The sequence below is a fragment of the Passer montanus genome, unplaced genomic scaffold, assembly GCF_014805655.1.
Source record: "Passer montanus isolate IOZ18808 unplaced genomic scaffold, ASM1480565v1 scaffold13, whole genome shotgun sequence".
NCBI classification, from domain to species: domain Eukaryota; kingdom Metazoa; phylum Chordata; class Aves; order Passeriformes; family Passeridae; genus Passer; species Passer montanus.
The window spans coordinates 1,676,005-1,695,126 of record NW_024359832.1 but is presented as its reverse complement, the minus strand read 5'-3'; the positions used below and the strand labels follow the sequence as shown (position 1 = coordinate 1,695,126).

Below are 19,122 nucleotides of genomic sequence, written 5' to 3'. Positions count from 1 at the left end.
AAAAGTTTCTGCAGTAGTGATAGGGAAGTATCTGAGAAACAAATTTTTGGTTTCTTCAGACAAAAGTCCTGAAGTACATCTTAATCTGTAAAACATTCTTTACAAAATACAATAATGTGCAGGTTGTGAAATACTTAATGTTTGAATGCTTTGTACTACACAAATAAAAACTCAACCAACAGCAATTCCCGAGTTTCAGCCTTTATACAGTAGCTGATTTTTTACCTGCTATGTCCACTACACAGTCTGACATGTGTTGAGCTTTCTGGTGTGATTTATTTTCTTTCTACTGCTTCAAGAATATAGGGAAAAGTAGAAAGAATTTGTTGTGATCTGTCCAGGCAGACCTCTACACCTGGCCACATCTCCTGTACATGAAGGAGCCTTTATATATATTCAGGGTCAACCAGATGGGCAGACTAAGCAAAGTTGGGGACTGAATGGGTAAAATGAGAAATAAATCTCATTGAGTAGACAATATTCAACAATATTTTGTGTCTGGCAAAAATGGGTAGAAATTTTATTATTTCACAGGATAAAAAGTAACTTCTGAAATAACCTAACACAGAATAAACCACACGCTTTGCAGAGATGAGTCATGACTGTGCATGTTTTAAACTGTCAAAAAAGCAAACAATCCTATGGTCACATTGTCCAGTTGAAGGAATATACCCAGGCTTCTGAGACATTTCTCTGAAGAGAACTAGAAGTAAAGAGACTGACATAGGTAAGGCTGGTATGGGCTAAATGGAAAGTCCTCCCATGAACCCATGAAAATAGAGGGAAAAAAAGGCAGAAACAAGTGGTTAGTTTTCCCTTTAAAAAAAAATTACTTCAGGGTCTTTCAGTGACCATGTAAACTGTCCTATATGTCAACAAGCAAAGCAGAAAAAAAGGTAGTAAATAATTAGGTAACACAATTTATTGAGATACAATCTTTTCTAGGTTGGTCAAATCTAGAGCTGATAGCTAGTAACAAATAGGTGGCATTTGATAGGCTGCTGCATTCAGCTGAGAAGTACTCTTCAACAACAGAACAAGATAAAGCCTGAGGCAAATGTAGAATGAGTGATCAGAGATATAAGGAGATTGCAAAAAGATCTTTCAGTTTGCACATTAAATAACCAAGGGCAAGGATGTTGTATAAGCTACAAAATCACAAACCATTTGAAAGCAGAAAGAAACCCTCCACTTCTTACAACACAAGCATGGGGAAATATCCAAAGATATTTTCAGATAGCAGGCTTAAAATGAAAAAAAAAAGGAATACTCTTTTTTATCCAACATATTAACAAAATTTTGGAACTCACTGCCAAAGGATGCTAAGGAGGACAAAAGTATAAATTATTTTAAAATTAAGTTAGATAATTTCATAGAAGATAGGTGTACTGGTGGTTACTAAACCTACAATCTGACTGAACACAGTCTCAGGGTTAGAATGTCCCTAAGGCATTGATTACCAGGATCCAGCTGGTTTTAGGAAAGACCACTTGCATTGGGCCCAGCTTGGATTCTTTCTGTACCGATATTCCACTTTCTTTACCACTACTCCAGAACCAAGGCAGAATACTGAGAAGCAGGGAAAACTCTTCTTTTTGGCTTAATACGACTCATTTTATCTTCTTGATATCAGAGCTACTTCTTTATATTCTTGGTATCAGGGCTACACTTCCTTTGTACTCTCACTGTGGAGAATAACGAGATAAGGTTAACCAGGTTATCTGTAAAATAATCACTGGCTTTGAGTAACAGAGTTCTTCCAACATGAAACAGCCTAAACCGAACATTGCCCAGGGCACTCCTGTCAGTGTATCTAGTAAAAAGAAAAGCAGTACAAAAAGTTATTATTTGAATGAAAGAAAAATATTTCAAAACATATTTATGTATGCACTTTGTTTTAAATGAGAACAGTTAATCCAATGGGATTATTCATTTGCTTCAAGGGTAAGCAGCTGGAGAGAAGAGGAGCAAAGCAAAGCAATGAAAAACAAAATGCATCAAAGAAAACAGTGGCGTACGTGCAAAAAGTTATTATTTGAATGAAAGAAAAATATTTCAAAACATATTTATGTATGCACTTTGTTTTAAATGAGAACAGTTAATCCAATGGGATTATTCATTTGCTTCAAGGGTAAGCAGCTGGAGAGAAGAGGAGCAAAGCAAAGCAAAGCAATGAAAGCAAAATGCATCAAGGAAAACAGTGGTATACGTATTGCTATGTGTACATTATTTAAAATGTGCATTTATAATTTAAACCATCATAATCATCTGCAACATTCTAGCCTAGAAAACATTTTTACAAAAGGCAATTGCACAAAAGGCACACATGCAAGTGCATGCAATCATGAAATTTAAACCATCATAATCATCTGCAACATTCTAGCCTAGAAAACATTTACAAAAGGCAATTGCACACATGCAGGTGTGTGCAATCATGTTTGCCACACACCCAATTTCCCCACGTCTTGGTTAATGTTATTGATAGACATTCAAAAAGCCACACAAGAGAGAGCACATGAGAGCAGTACGTGCTTCAGCAGGGGTCCATGCTCCATCAGGGCACTCACTCCAGAAAAAGATGAAACTGGGATGGTGTGGATCCTCTGGTGTCCAATCAGACATGAATTATGACCAAAACTTCTTCTGTAGTCAGGGATTCACAGCAGCCCTCACCAGCTTTGTCCGATGTCCAAGGGAATAGGTCCCCCACAGCCATAATGAAACTCTGCTACAAAATCAGCCACCCAGTAGGCAGAAATTCTTTGGTAACCAGGTTTAATTAGTTGCATAATAAATTAATTATTTAATTAGTTCAGTAAAAGGGCTTGATTCTGAAGTGTTATGACGTTTGGCAGACATAATGAAAATTCATTAACCTGTTGCAATATGCTTGAATCATTGGGGTGGAAATACATTGATACTGAGATATTGATATTGAGATATATTCGATACTTTTATTCAGTGTTGTTTCAAAGCTATTAGAAAAAATTACCAAAATATGAAAACAAAATCAACAGTTTCTAGCCTGGATCCACTAAACAATGCAATTGAATTAATCTTCTCATTATGCAATATTCTCTAGTTGTAGCTCAAATTTCAGACAAGAAAAAGTTATGAAGCACCCTATAATTTTATTTTATTGATCTTACACCAATATACAATTTCAGTTCTTGATTTTCAGTTCTGGAGTGAAATATAAGAATTGAATGAAGACCAAGAAAAAACCATAATGAATCCAAGTTTTCAACACCAAATTTTAAGGAGTTCTCAAGTCATAAAAAGCAGAAGTTTGGACACCTACTCTGTTTTTCAAATACCCTGCATCAAATCTTCCTCAGTTTATGCACCCAGAGAGTTCCAAGAACATCTACTGGTTAAAGCAAACAGAGGATTAGAAATCTTTAAGTACTGCAGTTTGGTATGCAAGAAATTAGATTTTATGACCACTACAGAAGTTGTGGCTCTGATCAGGAGCAGACCAGATCAATGAGCTAGATCAAGGTGATCCTGCTACAGGAAAGGTAAATGATCTACTAGTCCTGTGAACACTCGAGTAGTTTCTTCCATGTTCAGGAGTCCACTAGTGGACAATACGGAATGGCCATTTGTCTTCATTTCAACACTCCAGGAAGGGAATGCTAGAAACTTGTTTAAAGTCAGATCACACAATTTGCAAATGCTCATGCATTTGCATTAATGTCATTACATCTGTATTAATGATCCTTGTACTGAGCTCTGTACTTTACAATTGACCAATTGACCTCTTTGATGACAGCAGCCACCTCTGAAAGCATTTGGAGATATGTCCACCATTCTCTTATCAGTACTTTCTCACAATTAATTAAATTTACTCTCAAAATTTTGTGTTTTATTTCTTCTCCTAATGTATTTGACGTTAACATTTGTGAGTAACTGACCGGATGAGAACTTATAAAGATCTATATAGAATAAAACATATTTTAAGCTACACAACTGTCAACTATGCGCTCATGGCCTAAATACAACATCCATACAAATTACGCAGTTGTATAGATTCCCGACTTTATGAATTTTTTAAAAATGGATTAGATATCCATCAGAAGTTTACAGTGTTTTAAGAGTGCTTTGCATCACGGTGATGTATTGATTTAAAATATAAATCCACATTAATCTGAAGTAATTGACTATCTACATTAATAATAATGTTCAATTTTCATGAGAGAAGAGAGTGGTTCTTGTGCCAAGACAAATTAAATTTATTACTTGCAACTACTGAGAGAGAGATGAAAATCATTATTAAAAAGTCTAAAGAGGCTTTTGACAGAATATCTGTTAAAGTTGTTCTGGGTAACTCTGGAAGAAAAATCCATTTATTAAAAAATTTACAAGAAAATGAGAACATAAAAGCGCACTTTGATTTGTGTAACAACCTAATTTACTTCTAATGTATTATCAAGATACTTCTTGACTTCTTGATCAATGTAACTCTCTACTATGTGTTCTTCTCTGTATTTTTTGTAAAATACACCAGAGCTGTCAAAATCCTGACCTAAAATTTCAAAACCTTTCAGCTGTCAGAAGACTAATGGTCATTTGTATGCATAGAAACTCATGGGATTTGTTTTAACTTTTTTTTTTCTTTTTTTTTCTTTATTCTTATCTTTACAGTTTGACCTCCACAAAGAAAATTGTATGATATTGAATAGGTTATATTTGAATAACAGAGTGCTGAATCCATCATGCCAGGATTTCACACTGTTAATTAAATGTGGCTGCAATTTATCAAAGTGTTATTAGGTGCTCTGCTGAATGGGAACTGAAAGTCTTATTATTTAAGCGAATTTACTTACAGCCCTAATTTTTAGTTCATATATGTGTAAAATTCAACATGAGTAAATTATTCATAGAAAAGTTGGATACTCCATGCTTTTTTATTATGTTTCAAAATATGCTTTCAAACTCCATCCATAAAACAGCATCTGGTTATTATTATATGAAGTACATGTGTCTATTTTCTATTGAAAAGAAAATTTTGGACAGGATGCTGGCATTGTGTGGGACCATTTATGCCAATGACACTCATGATTATATTTTGAAAATGATAAACCAGTATAAAGTCAATATAAACTTGAGGAATTTGAGTGTCAGTTAATTAAACTCAAAAATAAACTCTTTTACCTCTTTTCTTCCAAGAAAAGAGTACAGTACTGCTTTTTAAAACCAAGTAATTACATCACATCATTAGAGACACCAGCCACATTTGGGGTTTAATTTTCTTTACCAGAACTGATGAAGTCTTGAGTCATTGTTTGAGCACCCAAATATCCTGGCATTGGTACAAGACTCTTTTAATGGGCTCCCCCAAACAGTCAGGAGAAAAACAGCTCTGCAAGAACATTTTAACCAACTGACTTCTTCTACTTCATGTATTTCTATGCTTCTGTTTTAAAACTGAGTGTCTCAAACTGTTGCTTACTGAACAGCATTTCTGCATGAAATCTCTGGTGCTTCAAAGAGTTTTCAGGACAACACAGCTAGGTTTATGCTTCACTGCACAGAGATCTAAGTTTATTGGCATAGCTAAGAAAACATGGGAATAACTAGCCATAATTAGGAGTCAAATCCTCTATAAGTGCCAGTGGCGAAAGAGACCTGAGAAAAAATCATTAGCAAATCATACGGAAAAAAAAGATGATTGTTCAGAACTAGTTTTCTGAAGTCAGCTTTGGAAGCTGCTCTGTACAGCTAGGTCACTGCAGAATGCCATTTGTAATTTTTAGTTTACATGCTGAAATATCATCTGTGATGTTAAAAAAGTGATCTGGGGACTCAAAGCTGTGAAGAATATTTACAGATAATAAAGTAATTGTTAACAGAGAAAACTGTACCTGGCTGAAACCTCAAAGAGAAACAGCAGGTATTGGAAAGTAAAGCCTATTATAAATTATATTTTTCAGTCTACAGGGATCCTTTGTGGCTCTGAGAAATTATTCTTCATGTTGCATTTTTCTTCCCATTATTTCATGTCATTGTCAAACAAGGAGCAATGGAAAAGATGCTTCCAGCAACCACTGCTTTGTAAGGTGTGCCAGGAACTGAGAGAAAGATCACATGTACATCTTCTGGAAGGATTCAACATGCAGACCACAGTGAAGTCCCACCTAAACAGTATTCCACTGTGCCTATAATGACTACTCTGAAGCCCACCAGAATCAAAGACAATTTTGTTATTGACTTAATGCATTTTGGATTAAGCCTCAAATAATTCCACTGCATGCATATCCTAGTGTCCAATGGTAGACCCAAAGAAGTAGAGGGACCCATCAAAAACATTGTATCTAAAGCTGATGAATAGATTTTTACCACAACACTGTGACTGAGAAACAATGAAGATTAAGGAGATGTATCTTTTTAGGATCTGCTGCTATATCAGTTAAAGTTAATATCCTGGGTACAGTAAAGAAAGTTGTATTAGGACATGGGAAAAAATTGCAAGGGAAAAAGGCGGGGGGAGGAAGGTACAGAAGCAATTAATATTTAGCTGAAGGATGTAAGACACTTTCCTGGTTACTACTTCTCCCTTTGTATATCACTGTGAGTCTGGGCTAGGGGTTGTGTGGCTTTCACAATCATCTGTAATTCATCTATTTGGACAGTTACATGTAAATCCCAATAAAATTTGGATGCAAATTCCTTTATGGTGCTTGTAACAATTAGTTTGTTCTGATTTATAAGACCCTCATTCAGGAGTGGCGTTATCTGAGGTAGGGATGGCTGGCTGGGACACTGGGTGTCAGATAAGTTGTTCCCAGTCCATAGTTAGTGTATCCTTGCTGTCTGTGTGAGTTATAGCTCAACTGTTGCCTTTCAGACTGTTAGGATTTGGGCTCATACTGTCACAGTTAAGGTGGATCTAAAATCTGATATGTTGTAACAGAGGATGGGTGAATAAAGAATCAAAAGAATCAAAAGCAATAGTGAATGGCAAAGATTTATGTCTCCTGTTAAAAGGTTACCCATTAAAATCATCATTGCACCTTTCTACTGATATACTCTGGGGAGTTGTTTAATGCAGCATTTGAGAATACAATAAAGGATATTGTATCCTTTAGAAGAATATTAATATATCAAACCTCAAAACACTCTTGTGGAAACTCACTTTATGATCAAACCAAAAAACCAAAAATCTGATTCAAGAGAGATCAGATTTATGCACCACTTTTGTCTTAGCTCCATCATGTCTTTGACGCCAGTGATGCCTCACTTGCCCTCTAGGCAGTTTCTCTGATACCAACTGAATCTTTAACAAGGGAAACACTGACTGAAAATTATTCCAGAGCTGCAAGTATTTTTTTTTCAAGGTATTTTTGTCTGTACTTTTGTTGCTTCAGAACTGAAAAAAAAGTTGAAGGATCTGAGATGCAACATGAGCTACAGGCTGGTGGAGCCAAAATCAGCTTCCTAATGAGGAGTCTGGCACTGAGGATGAGCACTGAAACCTCCAGCCACGGCACTATTAACACTGGTGGTGATGAACTGAAGCCTGGGGTACCAGCCTTGCCAATTCTGCCAATGTCTGGCTGACAGAGAGGGACTGTGAACTGCAAGCCAACTTTACAGCAGTCTCATATTCAAGGCATGGCCAAGTCATCAAAATTGTGGGCAGGAACCTGTGCCTCAGATATCCTCTGGGAAGTCTCCATAAGAAGGCATCTTCCTGATATGCGGATGTCTTGGTTTGGAAGTGAGCATCTTGCTCTTTTCCTAAAATAACACTTCAAAGCTGAGAGCTTAAATTTATCCCTAAGCCCTGTACTTATAAATCCTGATGCTTTGAGTAACTTTACTCTCCCAAATCAGAGATGAAATTAATATATATCTAAAAATCATAACTGTGTTTCCAAACAAAGTTGGGATCAAAAGAAAGGATAATAAATCAAAACCTAGTTTCTTTTCAATCCTTTCCCACTTGTCAACTCAATATGCTTAGTATCTGTGGCAGAGGATGATTCTCCCTAATTTTACATAATTTCAATTTGGTTCCATTTTGTTTCACATAATGAAAGCACCATGTAGACCTAACTCACTAAATAATTCTAATATTGCCAATTTTTAAAATATCCTCAGATTCTAAATCTTGCCTTCACTTTAGCACTTAGTTTCATTCCAAGGTAACATTTCTTTCTATGTTGCATTGAGATCACAAAAATGAAAAACTCAGTAAGGTATTCAAGCTTGTATAAGGTATACAAGCTTGAAAGTAAGAATTAGAAGAGAATATCCAAACTTTTATAAGCAGCCAGAAACCAGTCCAAAGTGCAAAACTCTAGCACAGGCTACCATGGATACTGGAATTAGAAGAGCACCGAACTCCAGAAACTTCACCCACACACCTGTGGAATGGCAGAAACAACCAAAATTTCTGCAAATACATTTATGGCTGACATGAGAGACCTCTCACATGTGCAAACATTCTGGGGGTGCCTTTTAGGACTCCTCTGGACGTGAGTTTCTATTTGTAAGGAGTGGCATAAGGTAATTTCGTCCTTAACGCTATTAATAGCCAAAAAGCTATTACTGGAGGAACACTGGTGACAGCCATAATGCTGTCTAATCTAATTCCTTTATAAATTCTCAGCGCTTTCATCTACTGATAAAAAGAATTGCGTTGACAGCTTTTTTTTTTTTTTTTTTGGTAAATCGCCTCTAGCGTGATTGTTTTGCGTTCTCCTCTCCTCCGCTCGTTGTCTCCTCCCCCCGGCCGGCCCGACGGCACTCGGGACTTGTCTCGGTGCCGGTACCGCTGGCGCGGGGCGGGGAGATCGCGGTCCGGCCTCTCCCGGCGCCGGCGGCCGAAGTTTTATCGGCGGCAGCTGGGGCGGAGGGGCAGCGGCCGGGGGCAGCGGGTGGCCCGCGCGGCCGCAGCGCAGCCCCCGCCGTGGAGCCCCGTGGCGGCTGCGGGGCGCGGGGAGCGCGGCGCTGAGCGGCTCCGCGGGTGCGATGTCCTCGCTGGTGAAGGAGGACCTGGCGAAGAGGCTCTTCGGGCCCCGGCGGCAGAGGCTGCACGAGTTCATCGAGGTGGAGGGCGCGGGCGCCCAGCGCTATTACCTGTGCGCCGCAGGTACGGGGCAGCGCCGGGCGGGCCGGGCTCCGCGGGGGGACGCGGTGGGGAGCGGGGCCGGGCCGGAGCGGGGCAGCGCCTCGTCCCGCCGTGTCCCGCCGCTACCCGCACGGCACGGAGCCCGGCTCGCCGCTCCCGCAGCGCCGGAGCCCCCGGAACAGCGTTCTCTCCCGCTTGTGAGTCACACCGGCTCCAGGTTTGGCACCCGCGCGGGGACACATCCGCACATCTGCCCCGCAGCTGCGGGCAGCGCTCTGGCCGTGGCAGTGCCGTGAGCGCCCGAGCGCCTCTGAAAAGGGCAAGCCTTTACAATAGCTCTAGTCAGGTTTTCTACGTATTCTTTACTAGATTCTACAGATTCTTTCATAGATTCTTTCCAGATTCCGCAGATTTTTTCCTGCATTAACACTGCAGGGAACATTTGTTAATTTTGTGCACTATCCCTCGGCTTGGTCTAATGTCCCGCATAGTGTCCCTATTCCACTTTGAACAACAAATTAGACTTGTGGTTTAAATAAATACACATTGGAGTTAGTAATTAGCACAAACTTTGAGAAGAATAAGATTTCTGTAAGTGGTAATTGTCTGGTTACTTTAAAAATTTCTTTTAAAGTGAATCATCTGTTTCATAAAGGTTTCAGAAAAGCTGGTTTGCGTAGGGTTTTTAAAATTATTATTTCAAACCACTGAAAAATACTAAAAAGATAAATGTCATCTGTAAGTAGTCTGGTTGAAGTGGATGATTCCTTCAGTCTGTTTCCTCTTCAGGTTCCAAATACATATAATAGATAGAAATAATCTGTGTGCTTGAGACATAGATGGGGTTGGCATCCAGTATTCTATATTCATTATCCTTCTAAAAACCTGAAGTCCTTAGAACACATGAGCTGTTTTACTGATTATTGGAAACCCTGAGCCAGCTATGTTCCCTGTACTCCTTTAATTTTGGTAGAACAGGCTTTGTATGTTAGAACTATAAAAACAGTTTAAAGGAATTAATTCCTGCATATTATAGGGCTTCTAAACATACAGAAATACCAATCTCATTCACAGTTTATGAAACGATCTGTAGAAGTATGATTAGTTCCATGTGGAGTTCTGTAAGCAGTTCACTGTTGTGAAACTTCCGAAAAGGAGAATTAACATCATGCACCTTTAAAATCTTTCCTAAAAACGTCTTTTTCAGATAGTGGAGAACAAACCATTAAAAGAAAGCCTCTAATCAGATTTACTGATTGGAAGTCTCTAAAGACATAAAGGAAAACTCATGTAGAGTATTTAGAGTAGGATCTCTCCACTATCCAATATTAAACCCTCTTAATATATTCAGGCATGGTTGAGTAAGTGGTGAGTAGAGTGGAAATCTGATTCTGAAAGATGGGTTGCATCCAGCTGCCAGCAACTACTGTGTTCTGCTGTGATTCTGTGGGAGCAAAACACGTTATCTAAAATCTTATCCCTGCAATGCAACCTCTGTGTGTTTCTGCTGATTTCAAATCACCATTAAAAAAATCTGTCAAACTATAGTCAAAACTTCGGAAGTCTATGCCTTTGAAATGTGTGTTACAACAAAATCCTGGTGTGGGTAACTGAACAATCTTCTTTTGGTGCCATTTGGCCAACACTATTTCCTTTCCTTTTCACAACAGCAAATCCCAGTTCTTGCACGAAAGTGACAGTATCCTTTCACAAGACAGTTTATAAACCCTGGAAGAACATAGAGCTGAAATGCAACCCCATTCAGGGCTTTTCACAACCCAGTATTGGTATACCCAAGAAAGAATGGTGTGGATAACATTTTGTCCTACAGAGACACTGGAAAAGGTGTTTAGTCCATGAAAGGCTTTAAGAAATACTTTGTCTCTATGAAGGTATTGCCACAGCTGTGCCCTCCTCAAGCAAAGCTTTTAAGGCTTAATAGAGTGACATGGTAGGTCTGAGCTCATGCTCTCTATGAAAGAAAAAAAGGGCTTTTCACAACCCAGTATTGGTATACCCAAGAAAGAATGGTGTGGATAACATTTTGTCCTACAGAGACACTGGAAAAGGTGTTTAGTCCATGAAAGGCTTTAAGAAATACTTTGTCTCTCTCTTTGCCATAGCTGTGCCCACCTCAAGCAAAGCTTTTAGAGCTTAATAGAGTGACATGGTAGAGCTCTCTATGAAAAAAATTTTTCTTTGACTCTTTTGACTGAGTGCAAGATCAAGCAGTAGGTAAAATGCAGGAAAATGATTTTTCTTTCTTAACTGAAAATAGCACACCCAAGTTTCAGCACTGGGTTCACTATGCCTAACATCTGTGCTCTGTCCTTATGTCATAGGATTTCTGTTGTCGGAGGGGTGCAGCAGTGGCAGTCTGGGGATCTGGGGGCCCCTAGGGCATCCCTTTGTGGTTTTGAGAAGACTTGAGGTTTGGGCTTGCTTCCTTTAGTTTTAACTCTGAGGGACACAACATATTCCTTTACAAGCTAGCACACCAACGAACAAAATGGGTGAAACTGAAAGTATGAAGAGAACTTCCTAAGATAAATCTGCTAGATTTGCTTGCAAATGAAAACCAGTGTATGTTCTCCATGGAAGATAAAACAGTGGTGGTCTTTTGGTCAAAAATGATTGAGTAACTATGATTGATAGTACCAGGGGAAAATTATTTGTATTCCCCAGGCAGGGAAACTATAGGTTGAGAGAAATTATGATCAATTTATATATTTTCCACCGTTTTTCTTTGCAATGGAAAGAAGGAGTATCTCCAACATAAGTACTTTGTCGTTATTTAATAATCATTTTCTTATAAGCAGGTGAGAATAAGAGATGTTTTAACAGGAGTAAGGTAAAACTAATGAAGATTCAAAATGGGGTTTCAAAAATTCAGGCAGTATTTAGAAATAAAAGCATTTTGCTCCTGTGTTCCTAGCCTTGTGCTGTGAAGTTGAAATGCTCCTGCCAAATGTAGGTGACTTCTTGACCATAACTTGGGCTCCCAGATAGCTTGGGAATGTGGTCTGCCCTGCAGCCATCAGCAGCTGGATGTGCAGGAGATTGCTCATGCTCTGGTACTTTTCACACTTATAATGGTCTGTTACAGAAATCCAGTCTCCTACTCAGCACTCAAACTAATCAATTAATAATGGTAGTTATTGCAAAAAACTTCTTCATGCTCTTTTTTATCTCATTTCCTGCCTAAGTTGGGAAACAGTAATTTCTATAAATTTAGCACTGGACAACTGAAAGCTTTAAGAAAAAATTTCAATGTTGATTTCATTTACATACTGTATAGGGAAATAAGAGTTTTGCTTTAAAAAAGTAATGCCTTCATAAGAGAACTTCCTTCACAGAGTGGAAAGTATAGCAGAAGTCATGTAAATACAGAATCTTGGTAGAGGTTTTGCAATTTCCTAACTGCAGCACCCCAAAAATCTCCCTCTTGAACTAAGAAGGATAATGCAGACTCAGTGCCAGAATGAGGATTTCATTGCAGTGCTAGTGAGTTCACATGAAAGGCTTTTGAACAGGGGGGTAAGGTAAATCCTAAATCTACTAAAATCTGATAGGTTTCATAGACTGACAACATGGCACCTTCTTACTACCTGGGCAAAATAAAGCTATCCAAGTCCAGTGTAACCCAATACACCCCTGCCTGTGATGGTTTACCTTTGGGAAGTACTTGCATATCTAAACTTTTTTTTTTTTTTTCAGTGAATAAAAGTAAAGAAGTAGAAATATGTATGGTTAAACACTGGCGAGTGGACCGAGAGGAGAAATATGAAATAGTTGAAAAGTGGTTTTTGAAAGATCTGGAGATGATTGATGGAAAAGAAGCAGATGCAGTAAGTGTTACTTTCTGTATTATGTACATAGAGAACAATTTTCTTGTTTTGCAATTTGGGATACAGTAATTAAAATGCAATTAAAATGCATTATCTGAAAAATAAAATTAAGTTTCCAAGGAATTTTGGCATTATTGCATGTGAGAGGCTCCACGTCACATTTGCACTGTTGGAGAAGAGGAAGGTGAGATTTTTCTGTTAGTTTATTACAAAAGCCTTCATCTCTGGTTGAGACCTGAGGCAGAAGCTGGGTGTTTTTTAATTTGGTCATTGTGACTGCTAATAAAAGTTCTCCATCTGCAGCTTCCAGTGCAAACTGCAGTTAATGTAATAGATTTTAGAGTGTATTTGAAAACAAAATTTCATTAAATTTTTTTATGGACACTTCTTCTGAAGTGTTGTGCTAAAATATTCTTCAGGAATGATTCATCCTCTTACAGCTGGGATGATCAAAATCTGTCTCATTTTTGATTAAAGAAAAGCCTAATTGAACCTCAAACTCATGGGGTAATTAACAGTGCTATAAATATTCATATTAGGTATTCATATCCATAGAATTTAAAAGAATTTATCTGCTGCTAGGATTAATTGTGTCAAAGAGCCGGAAAGCATAAAGACATACAACTCAGGCAGGAAGGGCAATCAATATTCTTCTCTCCCACAGACATAGACAGTTATAGTCCAAGGCAGGTGCTTTTCATATACTGTGTTTTAGGCAACATAACAAATTGATTCAGTTCAAAACACGACTGTACATACCAATAAGTACAGTATACGCTTGAGAAAATGTAGAAGTTTTTACTCAGAAAAAATTCCCAATGACAAAGAATTTCAGCTGCTACTTTTTCAAGTTGTAAAAGAACATGTAAGACGAATAGCGGAAGTTTGTGAAGTCCTTTAGAGACCATCATACTGAGAAAAAGCTCTGTAGGTAGCTGGGCAGAGAACAACAGGTTGCAATTCTAACACTGTAATGTGTATAGTAATTTCATTCTCTCTCAATTTTTTTTAGGATAATCCATATTTTGATATGCATTTCCACAAAGTCTACAATATGGAAGCATATAGTTGTGCATCTAAATATACCTTTGCTCGAACACTAAACAAACTGAATGCCATGTACCTTAAGAAGGACTTCAAGGTTGTGAACTTTGATGACACCTACCTAAATGATGATTCAATCTGGTCATCCAGCAATAGAGATTTCTTAGTAGTTATGCGGGTTTGCTTCTACGCTTCCAACCTTTTGTGTCTCTCCCTCTGTCGTTTGTCCTAAAGATGTATTTTCTAACATTAAGGTGACTGGTTGACTTTCACTGACCAGCATTTCATAAACCATCTGATAAAAAAGTTTCTGGCTGATATGCAGTGTCTCCTTTTTAATTTTACATGTAAGTAAAAAGTGGAACATACTCTTTACATGAACAGTTGATAATTCATTTATACATATTAAGATGTCCTCATTCTAGCAAATATTTATACATACAAGAGACTGGAAAGTGCCAATAATTATCATGGTCAGTGGTGGTTGCTTACGTAAGCAGAGTTCAGTATTTGCTTATATGTTCATGGAGGTATAAATTATCTTTCATTAATAGCTTGAAATACTTTTGTAACGTTAAGAGCATTAACAGTTAGTTCATATCTTGGAAGTAGAAAAAAAAGCAATCAGTTGAGTTCTGTATGAGAATGATGAACATTTCCATTTCCAGATGTGTTGAAACACAGAACTCCATTAAAGAGAGCACAGCTACATCCCTGCAAGAATCCAGTTCTCATCCTGGTGAATTGGAGTACTGCATTCAGATACCATGGGACCAACTTTTCACCTATGCAGCTATATTATTTTTCCCTCAGAACATTTAGTATTCCCTTTGGCCTTCACATTATTTGTGATACTGTCTTAGAAAACAAATGTTTTGAAGCAGCATTGCTTTATTTGTCAGACCTTTCAGAACTTCTGTAATGTTAATATGTCCTTTCTTGCTTATGAACAGCTGTGGTTAGGGAACAGAAATTATCTCTAAACCAAAGGATAAGAAAATACTGTGTAAACAGTAGTTGTTGGTTACTAGAGTTACTTTATAGGTAAGTGATAGAGTTTTCAGAATAGAATGATGAGAATTATTTTCACCAGTTTTTAGCTAAGTGTAAGCATATTCAGTGCACTACTTAAAGGCACATTAGTACTTAGAGCTAAATTTACCATGGGATGGAGTCTTCTTGAGGAGTTTAGAACTCACAAAATGTTACAGCTGGACTTGTGATAGCAGTATACTACAGTTTTTAGCTAAGTGTAAGCATATTCAGTGCACTACTTAAAGGCATATTAGTTCTTAGAGCTAAATTTACCATGGGATGGAATCTTCTTGAGGAATTTAGAACAGCTCACAAAATGTAACAGCTGGACTTGTGATAGCAGTATACTGTGGCAGAAACAGAGGATAAGTGGCAGCTGTGTTGAGCAGAGGCTGAAAAGGAACAAGGTTAATGGTAAGAAGCATGGTCTTCCTGCCCAGTGTCTGTCAGCTGAGTGAGCTGGCTGTTCATCCCGTAGTAAATAAAAAAATGCCAACCCAAAGTAAGCTCCATTCAGAGAAGCTTCTGATCTGAATGTCCTGCAGGAGAAAATTAGTTTTTCCTTTGGCAGCCAAGAGAGTCCAGGAAGGCAGGCTGTGGACTGAAGTGGGTATGGAGCTGGAGCTGAGTGATATCAGCCCCCAGGAAATCAGAGGCTGGTTCATGTCCTCTCTCAGCACCGGCCATCTCTAACATGGGATAGCTGTGCAAGGATACTCTGCTGTACTGTGGCTTGGACTTTGTCTTCCATGTGAAAAGAAAACATTTGTGTAAATGTACTTTGGATTCAAAATTGATATATCATCAAGTAAGTGAGAATATATTTGAAAACCTGTAAAATGTACAGCTTTCTACTTTTTCAGTGTTGTCCTATTGTGTGTATATAGGAAAGCCCATGCCTTTGATTAGTTAATATTTGGATGTTAGATATTTATTCTAGGCATATATTGCAAATTACATTGGTTCTAACACAATCTTAGTAATTATTACTGTACAGTAAGACAGCTGTCAGGGCAGTTTATGTGGGTAACACAAATCCTCTGGCACTTGTAAGGACTTGGGTCTTAAATTTGCCACCTAAATACTCTTAGAGAGAAGGAATGTAATTTTAGTGATTGTTTGCACAATACAGTTGTTCTTTTGAGAATGTCTTTGGGATAATCCAGTGCAAGTAGGTGTGTTGTGAGATTTAATTATTAGCTACAAGAAGTATTTGCCCAACATCCAGGTTCCACAAAACCATCTTATATAGAAAGAATAATTCATGCTACTGCTATCTATGATACCTCATCTTGTTTGAATTGTGTATTGATTGTTGAGGTCACAATGTTTTCCACAATATTTACAAATTCTTTGCTTAATAGGCACAAGGAAATATTTTCTGGGTGGAAAAGCTTTCATCATTCATCTTGTAATTGTAATAAAAAACCTAGAACTCTAAACATGAGCACTTCAGAGCATTCTTTTGAAATAAAGTAAATGTATACTGAATTCTTGCCCAGTAATTGTCTGTGTCATTTTAGAAACTGATGATAGCTAAACAGTTACTATAACATTCAACCATATTTAATGGACTTTCATTGGTAGTTTATACATTTTTATTCTTGTATTAAATAAACATGTAATGGGCTATATTGGAAGACACAAATCTGCATTTTATGTGGAAGAATATGCCATTAAAATCTCTGGCATTTCTTCTGTCTGATAATCTAGTATTTCAGAGATTCTTAACTGAGCAGTCAGACTGAACAAAAGGAATGGAAAAAACCAGGGACATTGTCCATGTCAATTATTTCAGTTACTATCAAAAGGAAGAGTAAAGAGTACTTTAAAAGATCTTTGTGGACCTAATCTAGGCACTCCTTACTTTCACATAGTTCTCTGTAAGATGCCAGCTACCAAGACTCTGTAATTGCCTGACTGTGCTATGGGAAGTCTGAGGGACACTATCACTTTGTGGTGAGCATAGCACAGCTGCTCCACAGGACACAGAGAATGTGCTAAATTATGAATGGAAAAGACCCGACAGGCTAAATTGCCCATCTTTCAGTTAATGTGGAATTATTTCCTACATCACATTTCCTGACCTTAGATAAATGGAATGCAGTTTGAAATAAAGTATCTGGGGATTCATCTAGTTCTCCTGGAAGAACTCTCCAAAACTGACTAGGAAGAAATTTACAGGAGAAAGGATTAACACAAATGCATCTGTAGCATATAAAGGTTTCAACTATGTGATGGAATGATTACGTGAGATTGGGGATATAATGCAGATTTTCTTCAGAAGACAGGAGTACCTATTAGCCAAGTCTGTTCCAAAGAGAAGAAAATACATGGCAGCCTGAAAATGAAGATGAGCAATCATAAGCAAACAGAAATTTGTGCTCACATAACAGACAGAAAGGGAACAGAGGCTGTCATGGAAGACAGGTTTCTTTCTGTATATGTATATTTTTAAACACTTAAACCAACGTCAGAATTAAGAAGAAATTCGTGCTCACATAACAGACAGAAAGGGAACAGAGGCTGTCATGAAAGACAGGTGATTTCTTTCTGTATATATATATTTTAAACACTTAAACCAACATCAGAATTAAGCATACAGGGAAACCTATGACAATAGAATTTATTTAAATGTTATTTATTTACAGCAGAAATACTCCTCTCCTGTGAGTTTATTTTTCATGGTTAACTAATATTTTCTTGCATCCTAAATTAAGCAAATACGGATCAGTGCAGAATTTTAAAAAAAGTTTTGGAAGTGAAACAGAGCAGGGAGCATGGTCTGGACTGTGCCTTCTAGGTTATTTCTCATACTTCTCCTTGTTTTGGAGTCATACATACAGTAACATACATATACTAAGCTCTTTCAAAAACAAGCCTATATTGCTTTCCTTGCCATCTACCTATTGCCCAATGCTTTCAGTCACTTTCAGCATATAAATATTTTTCTAGTAAGGTGAGTGATTATATTATGTAATTTTTAATGTATATGTAATTTAAGAATTTTTTTATTACTTAAAGTCAGTATTGGAAGATCAAACACCCTTTTTAAAGAATATCTGTGGCAAGCTGAAGTAGGAGGGGAGAGGATGGCACTGGCACTATGCATCTTGATAGATGATCTCACGTCAGCTTTAATGTGTAAACCCATTTTAGCAGTAAAAAGTGCATTTTAGTGTGGTTTATTTTTTCTTTCAGCATAATTAACGCTAAAAGATAGGAAACTAGAGCATTCTGCCTAATAACAACAGCTTTATGAAACATTTTCCAATATTTTATGGAGGCCTTGTCCAATCTTTATAGAGCTAGACAGTTACATTTTGTGGCTGAATTGAGAAATTACCAAACTATATCTTCTATTTTAACCATGGCCCCCATGAATGATATATTATAGAATTATACAACATGTTGTTTTGTAAGTCAGAAAATAAAAGTAAATTCAGCAAGACTTAATTAGTCATGTTTAATCACAGAATGTTCTGGGAAGGGACATGCAAGGATTGTCAAATCCAGCTCTTAAATAAATTGCCCATATGGGGCTCAAACCTACAACGTTGGTGATATCAGCACCATGCTGTAATCAACTGAGCTCATCTCAATTAATGCTTTTGATCAAGTGGAAATATGATACAGGAAATACAGAAACACAGTTCTGCATGTTAGAAATCCATAGACTGGCAATGTAGAACAATTCCTTGGAAAGGATGTTTTCTCTTCTTTATTGTTCATGGCCTCAAAAATACATTTTATCAGCTACACACTAAAATTAATAAATCATATACAATTCAAGTAATCTGGAATGATTTCAGTCTGTCCTTAACTATGCACTCCATTACATTAGCAATGCTAAAAAACAGGGAAGTGTATTGATCATGTGGAGAACCTCTGCCACAGCAAAGGTAGTTCCAGTTTTCACAGAATTCATCAGTGACTACAAGTAGCTATAGCCAACTTGGACATCAGCTCTCATGGTTAGATGCCAAATCCTTAATCTAGTCCCGTCCTAATTTTCCCAAATGGGTTATCACTGACATCAAAGACTGTCAATTAATCCAGATTCTTCTGCCTAGGAGCAAAGCAATACTCTGAATGCTGTTCACAGATTATGAATAT

The 19,122-nt window shown here is 37.6% G+C and overlaps 1 protein-coding gene across 2 annotated transcripts; it reads left to right on the top strand.

The window, feature by feature from the left end:
• Nucleotides 1–8,895: 8,895 nt before the first annotated feature.
• Nucleotides 8,896–15,191, top strand: EXOC1L (exocyst complex component 1 like). Of its 2 annotated transcripts, XM_039698963.1 has the most exons (4): nucleotides 8,896–9,100; nucleotides 12,797–12,927; nucleotides 13,940–14,068; nucleotides 14,640–15,191. In XM_039698963.1, exons 1-4 carry the CDS (start codon nucleotides 8,980–8,982, stop codon nucleotides 14,646–14,648), a joined length of 390 nt encoding a protein of 129 aa, XP_039554897.1. In that variant the 5' UTR covers nucleotides 8,896–8,979; the 3' UTR covers nucleotides 14,649–15,191. The 2 variants fall into 2 exon arrangements, with proteins under 2 accessions (XP_039554897.1, XP_039554896.1); XM_039698962.1 differs by having other exon boundaries at nucleotides 13,940–15,191.
• The last annotated feature ends 3,931 nt before the right edge of the window (nucleotides 15,192–19,122 follow it).

Bases quoted from the DNA above. Each gene is read 5' to 3' on its own strand.
- EXOC1L (XM_039698962.1), top strand. From the start codon at position 8,980: ATGTCCTCGCTGGTGAAGGAGGACCTGGCGAAGAGGCTCTTCGGGCCC. The intron at 9,101-12,796 runs GTACGGGGCAGC...TTTTTTTTTCAG, and splicing joins CTATTACCTGTGCGCCGCAG to TGAATAAAAGTAAAGAAGTA. The intron at 12,928-13,939 runs GTAAGTGTTACT...AATTTTTTTTAG, and splicing joins ATGGAAAAGAAGCAGATGCA to GATAATCCATATTTTGATAT.